Source organism: Phocoena phocoena, chromosome 2 (genome assembly GCF_963924675.1).
Source record: "Phocoena phocoena chromosome 2, mPhoPho1.1, whole genome shotgun sequence".
NCBI lineage: Eukaryota > Metazoa > Chordata > Mammalia > Artiodactyla > Phocoenidae > Phocoena > Phocoena phocoena.
Window position 1 is genome coordinate 85488848 of NC_089220.1, and position 12599 is coordinate 85501446.

Genomic DNA, 12599 nt, shown 5'->3' on the forward strand with positions numbered 1-12599 from the left:
AAGAAAAAAAGAAAGATAAAAGGGACAAAGGGAGAGAGTCAAAAGAGAGATTGAGGCTGGGATCTGCAGCTCAAGTGTCACCAGCATGCAAGGAGCAGTTCGAAAGTGGGAGTTGATAAGGCAGCCTAGGGAGGTAGAATGATGGGGTGAGAGAAGAGGCCTAGGACCAAATCCCAGGGACCAACAACACTGATGAGAGAGGTGAGGAAAGTGAAACCATCAGCAAAGACAGAGAATGAAAGTTCAGAGATGAAGGAGGAGCCACGCAGGCATCAGTGCAGCTCCATCTGTATAAAGGTGTAAAGGCTACCCCACACACACCAAATAATTAGACAAATGCCTGGATCATTTTTTTTCCGTACATATTTGAGCACCTAGGTGTGGTGGGATAGAGATAAATAGGTTCCCTCTGTCTCATCTCCCATCCTGCCTTGTCTCTGAGAGGCAGATCTGAATGTACAATTCCTTTCTGCGGGGCACAGACACTTTCTGGACCAACCCTCAGTACCGTCTGAAGCTCCTGGAGGAGGATGACGACCCTGACGAGTCCGAGGTGATCTGCAGCTTCCTGGTGGCCCTGATGCAGAAGAACCGGCGGAAGGACCGGAAGCTGGGGGCCAACCTCTTCACCATCGGCTTCGCCATCTACGAGGTGCGCCATCCCTGATCAGCTTCAGACCACCTTTTCAGGAAGGAGGCCTTCAGGGGGCTTCCCAAGGGGTCCCCCGGCTTCTCCAATACCCATGATCCCCCCCCAAACTCCTGATATCGGGCCCACTTGTGTCAGAACCTCTTAGAAGTTTGTAAAGAGTGGAAAAAACCCCCCCGTCTAGGGGAGGTGGAGGGGGGCCAGGGCTCTCCAGGTAGGTACATGGGGAGTCAGACCCCTGCATTTGCTCTATGATTGCTAGCATGCCCTTTTGGCAAGCTTTCCATCCCCATTCAGATCTGAAATCACAGAATCTGAGCACCTTCCTTTTCTGTTTCTCCTCAAGGTTCCCAAAGAGGTACAGAAGTGGAGCAGCCAGCAGCGCGTGCAGCGTTACCTGGGGGCCTGTGTCCACCTGTGGCACATCGGGGAGCCTCCTGTGGGGTTTGTGGGCAGGACTATGATAGGAGAGGGCCTTGCCCTCATTACTCAACTCCAGAGCCAGGGCCTCAGGGTACTGCATGGCCTCCTGACCACCGCCCCTACAATGTGCCCTTTCACCCCTCCCGCCAGAGACCATCGCACACTCACACACTCGCTCACACTCACACAGACACATTCTGAGGCTGACTGCCCTCTTTGGGGTGGAGGGATCGCTTCCCTCAGACCCCAGCTCAGCTCCCCCTGCCTCCTTGGGGTCCTTCCCCAGCCTGGAGGTGATCTGGAGCCAAGCAGCGGCAGTTCTGGTAAGTGGCCCTGAGTGGGGGATGCCAGAGTTGACACTTCTGGATCACAACAGAAAAGGAAGGGGATATGGATGGAGTAGGGAGCTCCAGGGATGTTGAACTATTCGAGGCCTTAGGAATCAGAAGTCGGTAGGTCATGACTGTGAAATGGGTGACCAGGGAATCGGCAAGGAGGACTCCCTGGAGGAGGACTGAGCAGGACAGGGCATCCCTCCCGAGGGGCTCAGGTCCCTTGGGCTCTTCTCTCCCTCAGATGCACGGAAACAAGCAGCACCTGCAGAAGGACTTCTTCCTGTACAACGCCTCCAAGGCCAGGAGCAAAACCTACATCAACATGCGGGAGGTGTCTGAGCGCTTCCGCCTGCCTCCCAGCGAGTATGTCATTGTGCCCTCCACCTACGAGCCCCACCAGGAGGGGGAATTCATCCTCCGGGTCTTCTCTGAAAAGAGGAACCTCTCTGAGTGAGTCCCAGCCTGGCTTTTCCCCCTAAGAGCCCACATGGCCCATTCCAGAGATTAGAGGTGTGAGGCAGCTGGACAGGTCTCCTCCAGGAGTCCTGGGATATGCTGACCAGGCTGTACCTCTTCCCCTGTTCCCAAGCCACTGGCCACTTCTCCCCTACATCTATCCATCCCACAGATAGTTATCGAGCACCTGCTATGTCCCAGGCACTCTTCCTCTAGGCACTGAGGATACAGCAGTGAATTAAACAGAAGGAAATCCCTGCCCTCATGGAGCTTAACATTCTAGCATGAGACGACAATGTACAGGAAAAAGCATACAGAGTATATTAGATTTAGATAAGTGATAAGGAGAAAAAATAAGGTGGGAAGAGGGATAGGAGCAGTTGGGGTTGATTGAACTTTTAGGATTAGGATGACCAGGGAGGGCAGCAAGGCCACATCCTGCCCTCTTGGTCATCAGAGGTGAGTTCATAGGTCCTGCCACTTTGACCTCTGTCCCTAAAAGAAGCACAAGGTCCATGGATAGGTGGCTGGGTAATGCATTTGGGGAAACCTGGACAATGCCAACAAGAAGCCCTGTGTCTGCACTTGGCTGCAGGGAATGATACCTGTGGTGGAGGATGTTAGTTCCTGGGGTTCTCTTGAGGTCAGTGCCAACTTGACTCTGAGCAGCCAGGTGACCTGAGCAAATCCCCTCTGTGCTTCCTACTTACTCCTGGTGACGCTGAGATACCCTCATGTTTGTGTTCCTCACAGGGAAGTTGAGAATACAATCTCCGTGGATCGGCCAGTGGTAAGTGGTTTGGCTCTTATGTGTGAGAAGGCCCAGGGCACAGGCGGGTGATGGAGGGCAGAGTGGGTATCAGCAGAGGGACGTGGGAGTCTGGGGTGTGCAGAGCAATTACTCCGTGTTACTGCAACTTCTGTGTGGCATGGCCTGAAGTCATGGGACTTACGTCCTGGGGATATTTAGTTAGTCCAGGGGCTAGAAGGACAGAAGAGAGTCCTAGAAGGAGCAGCAGTTTGAACAATTAGGGGGAGGGATCAAGGCCACGGGAAGGGATGACAACAGCAGCAGCCAGCTCTGGATTCTGAGTTAGAATCTCACATAGAAAAAAACCAGCCCTACACTGGCTCTGGAGTCCGTGTCAAAACCCGGGTCCTCCACCTGCCAGCTCTGTGACCTAGACAAGTTATGTAACTTGTCTGACTCAGTTTCCTACCCTGTAAAATAGGGATGGTAATATGTGCCTTGCAAGGCTTTTGTGAGCTTTGAATCAATGAGATCATGTACATGAAGGGTCTGGCAAAGCACGGGCCCTTAAATGGTGATTATTGTTCATGTGTTTTACATCTTACAAGGTACTTCTCACATGTGTCATCTCACTTGATCCTTGCAAGGTTTCTGAGATGTAATAATAATAATACCTGATTTTCAAGTAAGGAAGCAGAGGCTCAGTGGGGTTAAAGGGCTCCCTTGAATTCACAGAGCTTGTAAATGGCAAGGCTGGAACTCACATCCAGATTCTCTGAGCCCAGACTCAGGCTCTCTCCCCCATCCCATGCCGAGGCCTGTCCCCCCCAGGGAGGGAGGCCCAGGGTTAGATGCACAGAGCTGGTGTGTGTTGGGGTCTCCTTGTGTTGAGGAGTCTTGTGACTGCCTTGGACTTTGGGTTCTAATTAATTGTCCCTTGTGTTCTGTGGGTGTGTCCTGGGCCAATAAGAGGACAGCAAATGCCCCACTGAGTCGTCTTCTGGGTAGTGACACTCATGGTTCTAATCCTGACCCTGTGCTAGTGGCAGATCTCCAAGTGCCTTCTGAATTATCACAGATGTTGGTTTTAGTATTAAGTGCATTTGGTGCTAGTCTCATCTTTTGAATGTCAGTAATCAGTGTATTTATCAGACGATGCAAACTCAAAAGCTTACGGGGACTGGCAGGTCACCTACCTGAGTGGAGCAGGCAGGCATGGGGGTTTTGGTGTCCCTACACTGGTATATTTGCCTGTAGTTCTCAACTGACACTTGGTTTCAGTGTCGGAGAGACAACGGGTATGGTGGTGTCTGCGAGAGCTGCTGCTCCCAGCTCCCTGGATTGCTGTCACAGGGGGTCACAGGCCCGTGCAGCCTGCCAGACCTTCTAATTTTACCAAAAAAACAAAACCCGAAACTCTGTAAGTCAAATAAAATTCATTTTCAGGCCAATTTGGGTGAGCCACTTTTTTTGGTGTTTTAGTAGCCAACTTCATTAAAAAATACAAAACATCTGCCGGAAGATCGTCTTCCTTGGCCACGTCCAATAGCAGAGTGGACTACAGAAGCAAAAGCCATAGCAGCCGCCAGTCTCTGGGCCTGGAGAGGTCTCTTCTCCTTTCACCCTCCAGGCCCATTTGGCTCCATGTGACCTGGATTTCTGGACCCTGGAACCTCACCCCAGACTGAGGACCAGGTCACAGGGAAGCCAAAAGCCACTGGGTTTTCTGGGAACTTGCTTTTCACTTATTCTGCATTTATTATTTCCTTTCCTTGTGCAGAAGAAGAAAAAAACCAAGGTGGGTGTAAGAGGGTGAGTGGGCAGAGAGCACGGCGTGTGCGTGCACATGAGCATGCGTGCACTGGACTTGCCCCCCCCCCCCCAGCCCTCCACCTCCTTCCCTGAGCTCCTGTGGCATCTGTGGGTACACAGCAACGATAGCTAACGCTTGCTGAGCGGAGGCTACGTGCCAGGCACTCTTCTAGGTGTTTTCCATGGATTCCCTCAACCCTCACAGCAACTCTATCAGATTGGTACAGGCAGACCTCGGAGATATTGCAGGTTCAGTTCCAGACCAGCACAATAAAGCGAGGATCGGAATAAAGCAAGTCACACGAATTTTTTTGGCTTCCCAGTGCATATAAAAGTTATGTGTACACTATACTGTAGTCTATTAAATGTGCAATAGCATTAAAACTAAAGTACATACCTTAATTAAAAATACTTTATTGCTAAAAAATGCTAATCATCATCCGAGCCGTCAGCAAGTCACAGTAGTAATATCAAAGATCACTGACTGCAGACCACCATAACAAATAACATAATAGTGAAAAAGTTTGAAATACTGCAAGAATTACCAAAATGACACAGAGACACAAAGTGAGCAAATGCTGTTGGGAAAATGGCACCGATAGACTTGCTCAACACGGGGCTGCCACAAACCTTCCATTTGTAAAAGGGCAGTATTTGCAAAGCACAATGTAACAAGGTATGCCGGTACTACTATTATCTCCATTTTCAAAGGAAGAAAAGGTACAGGTAGATTGACTAACTTGCTCAAGACCACACAGCCAGTAAGTGGCAGAGCCAGCCCTTGGAACCAGGAGGTCTGGCTGGAACCAGGAAGTCTGGCTGAAACCAGGAGGTCTGGCTGGAACCAGGAGGTCTGGCTCTGCAGTCCGTGCTCTGAACCACCACGTTATATTGCCCGCTCGTAAGAGGGAGGGAGAAGATGGCCCTCCAGTGAAAATGGGCCTGACATGGGGGTCCTGCACAAACCAGAAGGAGCACCTCTTCTTTTTCAGAAACCGGTTTGGCTAAGCTAAGCAAGGCTTGATTCTTGCGGGTAATGGCAATGGGTTCTGTTCCTCAAGGGACAGTGAGAGAGTTGTGTGAGGATTTCCATGGAGAGTGAGGGCCTTGTGATGTCAGCTGCCTGCTCAGCAGACAGGACGGCTCCTTCTCCCCCCTCTATTTCCCTGCCTGCTCCCCACTCCTCCTTTTTTCTTAGCTTTCTGCGGAAGGGGCGGTGAGGACGCCCAGAGGGGCTGTCACTGCCAGGGCTCTTGTTCCAGGTGAAGCCTGATGCAAATCCCCTCCTAGACAGTGACCTCTCTCTCTGAACTAAGCCCCCCTAAGTCACGGGCCCTGACGGACTCTGCTTGCTGTGCGTGTCCAGACGGCAAAGGGGAAAGGGGAAGAGAAGCTTCACTGGCACAGCCCCAGAGGAGCTGCTCAACGTGACTGCTTTAAAGGGGAGAAATGAGGAGAGCTACCTGGGCAGCTTCCCCTCCTGGGGTCTTAAGGAATAGTCCCTCCTGGGTGTCCTGGTTAAGACCACTTTGCTGTAAGAACACCATCACTAAAGGTGACCATGTGTGCTAAGAGCATCTCAGGGGCCTCAGATGAAAGCTTCCATCTGAGACCAAGGGCACTGTTTCCCTTGTGTGGTTTTGGAGCTCGAGATTACAACCTCATCCTTGCTCCATTCACCCCATAATTTCCCCATAGTCTTCAGGGTGGTAGTGCCTGCAATAACGGTGCCCCTTTTGGAATTCTGGTTTGACCACCCAGAGTGCCATCCAGAAATGACTGACCTTTGGGCATCCTCAAGCCCATGGAGCAGTAGCCATAGGCTATCAGACAAGGTTTGGTGTTAGTGTTCATGACAGCGTCTGGAAGGATCCGTCAGAGGGGTCCTCCAAGCACTGGTGCTGATGCAGACCAGAGCTGAGATTCATCAAGCACCTAACACTGCATATTAAGGCACTGTGCTGGGGGTAAAATATACATTGGTTTCATTACAACAGCATCTATAAGGTAGGTGCTGTTATGATTCCCCTTTTATAGATGAGGATAAAGACTCAGAAGTACTTGCCTAAGGACACACAACTAATGGAACTGGAAATCATATTTGTCTGCTCCGAAACCCATGTTTCTTGCCCTTAGCTCTCTGGTGTAGGCCCCTTACCCTCTATTGCCTGTGTTGCCCAGACCCACACTTGGGCCCCAAGATGTGTGCCTGGCAGAGGTGCCCCATGGCCACACCATGTCCATGGGCACACATCCCCGCCTCAGACTGTGAGCCCCACTTGCTCTGGGATTCCCTACAAGCATCAGTTACTTGAACAAGACCCCTTTGCTTGGAAGGCAGAGCAAGCCAAGGTACTTGGGGCCTGCTGGGAGCCAAAGCCAGGGAAGCTCTTTCCATAGGTCTGTCCATTTGTGCTGTCCCAGGCGAACAGTATGGAAAGGCACATGGGGACTCAGCGGTCAGGTTCCATTTCTGCTCTGAGAGACTCTGATTGCTCCTTTGCTCTCTGCCCTGCAGCCACCAGCCTAGCCCTTCTCCTCTGGCTTTCCTTGTGGGATGTATACACCAACCAGTACTGGCACAGCATGGCAGCTGCTCTCCACCCTTTTATATCCTCCTCACTTGCATGAGCATGTCTGGCAAATACCCCTTATATTTGTGTAGCATCTTAAATGTGTTTGCAATACAATTTTACATTCAGTATCCCATGTGATCCCCATAAGAGCCCAATGAGAAAGGCAAAGCAGGTTTTATCATCCCCATTAATGGATGAGTAAACCGAGTCCAGAGGATATTTCTCAGATGTGAGGGGTACGGCTGGGACGCCAGCCAAGTGTTGTGACCTCACTCACTGACCATGCCATTAATCAGAGTCCTTTCTTCAATGTGTCCTCTGCCGAGTCCTAGAGGCTCCTTGGAGGTGCCTCAGTAGCTGCCACGGTGATGTGGGGATGCTGAGGGAAAAGAGCTCTGCCTTCTTCATCAAGCAGAGAAGCTCTGTTTTTAATGACTTCTGGGGAAATTTAATTTGAACAGGGCTTCCATTTGAAAAAAAAAAAATCTACAAAATACTTGAAAACCACTGCACTAGATCATGCTGCTTTTAGCATTCTTAGCATTTTCACGTGCACTACCTTGCTTAATCCTCATAATTCTACCATGAGGAGATAAGGAACTGAAGTCCAGAGAGACTTAGCATCTTTCCCCAAGTCACACAGCTTGTTAGTGGCAGAGATGGAGGTTGAACGCAGGTTCAGGAACTCCCAGCTCTGCCCTTTCCCTCTTCACTGGACAAAGCTGGTCCAGGAGGGAGGTTGCCTCCTTGTGCCCGCTCAGCCAGTAATCCTTGTCTCCTTCCTGCCCCCTCCCTACTTCCCTCCTCTCTCCAGCCTATCATCTTCGTTTCAGACAGAGCAAACAGCAACAAGGAGCTGGGTGTGGACCAGGAATCAGAGGAGGGCAAAGACAAAACAAGCCCTGATAAGCAAGCGAAATCCCCACAGGTTTCCGAGCATGTGCATGAATGGGGTAGCCAACACACAACTACCCTCTTGGGGTCTATCCTCTTGGGGTGCATGGGGGTTGGAGGGGCCACAGGGGTGGGGTGTCCCTCTAACATCTAGAGGTTTGGGTTTGTCCCACTGACCTTTTGTCTCATCAAGTTCTCCTAAAATCTGGGATGCTGCTTGGGTGAATGTCTTGGGGTTGGCTGCCACACCAAGCTGGTCCTAGGCCTGGGAAGGACAGGCTGAGCCTCCCCGCTGGAGCCCATCCAGCCAGGAAAGAGAGAGGGATGCAAAGCCTAAGACAGAAGCAACTTGAGATGGAACAACTCCTGTTTCCTGGTGTCATTAACAATGGGGAGGATAAAGAATAGTAGTGGAAAAGGGGGATGACACCAGAAATGGAGTCCTCCAGAGCTCAGGGGACGGTGTTAGAGAGGGGGAGAGGCGGTCATATAAAGCTTACAGGAGGTTATAGACTGAGAGGCAAAAGTCCACAGATAAATCCAGGGCTATCTCTATCCTGTAGTGCCCGTGCAACGGAGTGGGGAGGGGAGGAGGGTCCTCTGAAGATTTGGCCTTGATGACAGAGGCAGCTGGAGCTATCAGATTGGTCTGGCCCCCTCTGTCCTGCTGGGGCTGGTTTGGTTGGGATGGTCAGGCTCAAAACAATGGAGGGGGCTCTAGCAGGTGTGGATGGGGGGAGAGGACCAAGAGGGCTGTCTACATGATTGCAGAGCTAATATACCTCCTCTGGTTAGAATGTCTGAGCTGCAGGGGGGGGGTATGGAGTGAAGGGTCACCTGGGCCTAGACGATCCTCACTCCAGATCACCAGGTTCAGCTGAGAAAGAAGAGCATTTGCCCTGTACCCAGCTCCTGCTGCCACCTAGGGCTGTTTTAGGCACCTGGCTCCTTCAGTCCAGAAGGAACTTTCCTCTCGGGTCTGTCCATCTCCCTGGTCCTCACCAACCAGTTTTCCTTTGCGCTTCCATAGTCAGAGCCCGGCAGTGCTGACCAGGAAAGTGAGGAACAGCAGCAATTCGGGAACATTTTCAGGCAGATAGCAGGCGATGTGAGTACCTCCAACCCTGACTCCCACAGACACTCCTCTCCTTAATTGCTCAATTTGCCAGTTATTTCATTATGGCTCAGTAGAGGTCATTTTGGCTTTTGGTGGAAACAGGGTGTATGAGTGTAGCGCAGAAATCCACAAGTGAAGTCCTCGAGTTTTTGAGCAACACACCCACTGGGTGGCTCTGAGCCGCCCACTGCAGTCTGGACAGCTGAGGCTGCAGTGTGTCTTCCTCAGAAGAGCCCCAGCTTCCCCACAACAGAATAGCCCTGACAGGGACTTTACAACCACAGACAGCCGGGATTTGTTTTGCAAAGCCTGGGCTCCATCAGTTGCGGTACTCTTGAACCATGACTCTTTTCTCCCCACCTCCTCAGGACATGGAGATCTGTGCGGATGAGCTCAAGAATATCCTTAACAGAGTTGTGAACAAACGTGAGTGGCTCAAACTCTGTGAGAAACAGGTGGGTGCTGGGGGCAGTGTGTGTCCAGTTATCTGAAAGCAGCTCCTCACTCTTCTCCATACCTCCCAGATAAGGATCTGAAGACACAAGGCTTCACGCTGGAGTCCTGCCGTAGCATGATTGCTCTCATGGACGTATCCTTCCTGCCACCCCTTCCCAAGCCTCTGTCATCAGCCCCTGTGCAGCCTCTGGGGGCTAGGGCAACAAATGGGGTGGGGGGGCCCAGTCAAGCAGAGGGGCTCAAATTCATGCCCGAGGAAAGATTTAAGGAGGCCCTGAGTTACCACCTCCTGGCTGCTGGTCTGAAAGGGGCTGTTGGAGGAGGTACAGTTGGGAAGAACATTGGCCTCTGCTCTTAACCTCAGGCCTGGGATTCTGCCTGGGGCCCTAACGAAAGTGGTCCTTAGGAGAAAGGTTCCCTGGGTTATAGAGCAGGCATTAATTTTGACTCAGGAAGCATAGAGGGTGGTGTTAAATACCAGGACAGGGCAGAGTGGGATATCCTGGGCAAAGCTCTCCTATGAGGCTACCTTCCCTGCACAGCCGCCTAGAAAGCCCTCTCCCCATCCAGGGGTATTTTGCTATGTGCCCTGTAGCCCTGACTTCCTTCCTCCAGACAGACGGCTCTGGGAGACTGAACCTGCAAGAGTTCCATCACCTCTGGAAGAAGATTAAGGCCTGGCAGGTGGGATGAGAGAACGAAGGTGGGAGTGAGGAAGGGACTGATTCAGAGATTCAGTGTGCGACCTCTGTCCTCAAATTTTCTATTGCCAGAAAATTTTCAAGCACTATGACACAGACCAATCCGGCACCATCAACAGCTACGAGATGCGAAATGCGATCAATGACGCAGGTGTGGGGAAGAAAGGGGGTGGCCAGGATGCGGACTGGAGCCGGTGGGAGCAGGAACGGGAGGGGAGGATGGGGCCACTTGGGCCCTACTAGAGAAAGGAATGAGAGAGGGCTTCTCGCTTTCCTCTCCCAGGCCCCAGAGTGACCAGGAGGCAGGGGAGATAGCACGCAGGCCTGAGGGCTCCAAGCCTACCCCATCTCTCCTGTGCTCCCCCCACAGGCTTCCACCTCAACAACCAGCTCTACGACATCATCACCATGCGCTATGCAGACAGGTCCATGAACATCGACCTCGACAGCTTCATCTGCTGCCTCCTCAGGCTGGAGGGCATGTTCAGTAAGTGGACAGCTACCCTCTTGCTCTCTTTGCCCCTCCTGCCCCCTCTCCTGCAGCGACAGCTGTGGTGGTGGGAATCTCCACTAACTGACCTACTGTATGACCTTGGACAAATCCCAATCTACTCTATTCAGACTGAACAAAGGTGAAGGGCCTCTTCAGGCTCAGAATGGGATGGCAAAGGGAGGGTTACGGGTGGTACTCTGCCTGGTAGATTTTTGTGCTGAAGAGCAGCACTTAGCACACAGTTAAGAAAAGGTAGAGCAGTGGAGGGGGACTGAGCCTTTAACTGGCCTCTGGCCTGTGCGTTCTCCACACAGGAGCTTTTAATGCATTTGACAAGGATGGTGACGGTATCATCAAACTCAACGTTCTAGAGGTAAAGCCTAATAGAAGCCGTACAATCCCCCTGTACCTTAAAATTCGAGGTAGAGGAATCCATGAGGAAGACTGGACACACTATGCACTCCTCACTTCCCAACGGTGGTGGAGGGATGGGATGGGAAAGGAACATAAAGGGAAGCTCACGGCTCAGCAGGATGTGGCTCATTGGGAACGAGGACTGGGGGAAGGCTCCAGGGAGGCCTCAGTTCTACAATGACTTTATGCTGGAAAATATGTACCTTCTAGGAGAGATCTGTGGGAAGGATGCAGTACACCGCTGCTTCTCAGAAAATCTTCCCAGTGTCTGGCATGCTGGGGGCTGTCCCTTTCCTCTACCCCATTAGATCCCTAGGGCTGGGCTCCCTTTTCTTGTTTGCATTCTGATCTTGGGACTTCCTCTTTCAGTGGCTGCAGCTCACCATGTACGCCTGAACCAAGCTGGCCTCATCCAAGGTCATGCAGGATCGCTCAGGATTTCAATTTCACCCAACAGAGCTAGAGCCACTTACCTCAAAGGACACAGTAGCTGCACCCCCAGCAGACCTCCAGGCACCTCATCGGTCTTGTTCCTCCTCTACTCACTTCCGTCTCAGCCTCAGGGTATCTGTCCATCTGTCATGCCCAGCCTCACCCTTTAGTTAAGGAATGGGGAAGGGAGAACAACTCTGTCCCTGTGCCACATGGAGGCAAGTGTCTCCGTCTGCCTCAGCTAGCCATGGTCCAGTGACAGCTTTGCTTGGAGTCTGAGTGGCCTCAGCTCTGAAGCAAACACTCCCTTTAGCTTGCCCTTGGCTGTTCGCAGAAGCATTTGCCAGTGGCACTCAACACTTCCTGGTGCTAGAGCCCTCTATCACCTTTATATTCTCCCACTCCCACGACAGCAGCCCAATGAGCATTTGGTTCTGCCTGACTGTTTCAGGATGGGCCTGCTCCAGAGTAAGCTAGCTCAGCGGAAGAGGGTTGGACACTTTGGGTTATCTGACTCATAAGTTTGGTTGCATTTTGAAAAAAAGTTGATCTAAATAAAGGCACCTGTATAGCTGGCTTGATCGTGTTTTGTTTTCTCACATTTAGATGTCAGCCATAGCAGGGATGAGTAGCTCCAATCTTACCCATCACGTATAGAGAGCCGTAGTTTCAGAACACAGCAATGGAAAATACACACATACACAAATAAATCCTAAACCCCACTTTAATCATGCCTTTTGCTATTTCTTGAGCACAGGAATCACTCAAATACTTTCCAAGACACATGAGGAAAGGAAGGGGAATAGCTGTTGGTGTCTAGATCAAGACAAAATGGGTCACCTATAACCAGAGGGGCCAGTTACCTGAGTGTAATGGAGCAGAGATAAAGTTTTTAATCCTAGTTCCTCCACTAATATTGACCTACTGTATGACCTTGAACAAATCCTTATATGTAGCGGTCTGCCGAGCTTATCTGGACCATGATCTGTGGCATATCTACAACCATCTTTCATTTTCTACCCAATTTCCTTCTTGTTCTCTATACCAATGTGGAAGAGAAGGGTTTGGCTATGAATATGAATATGCAGAT

General features: G+C 51.3%; 1 protein-coding gene across 7 annotated transcripts in view; it reads left to right on the top strand.

The window, feature by feature from the left end:
* The window catches only part of CAPN3 (calpain 3), a 49048-nt gene extending 36963 nt beyond the window's left edge, over positions 1-12085 (top strand). For 3 of the 7 annotated variants that reach the window (XM_065872960.1, XM_065872959.1, XM_065872963.1), the window contains 12 exons: positions 483-652; positions 996-1007; positions 1649-1857; positions 2617-2657; positions 8931-9004; positions 9382-9439; positions 9538-9602; positions 10085-10153; positions 10243-10321; positions 10541-10657; positions 10978-11036; positions 11447-11473. In XM_065872960.1, the coding sequence (XP_065729032.1) occupies positions 483-652; positions 996-1007; positions 1649-1857; positions 2617-2657; positions 8931-9004; positions 9382-9439; positions 9538-9602; positions 10085-10153; positions 10243-10321; positions 10541-10657; positions 10978-11036; positions 11447-11473 (980 nt within the window). Of the gene's footprint in view, positions 1-482; positions 653-995; positions 1008-1648; positions 1858-2616; positions 2658-4394; positions 4413-7816; positions 7931-8926; positions 9005-9381; positions 9440-9537; positions 9603-10084; positions 10154-10242; positions 10322-10540; positions 10658-10977; positions 11037-11446 lie in introns of all 7 variants that reach the window. The other 4 variants (XM_065872961.1, XM_065872962.1, XM_065872955.1 and 1 more) reach the window with 3 other exon arrangements.
* The last annotated feature ends 514 nt before the right edge of the window (positions 12086-12599 follow it).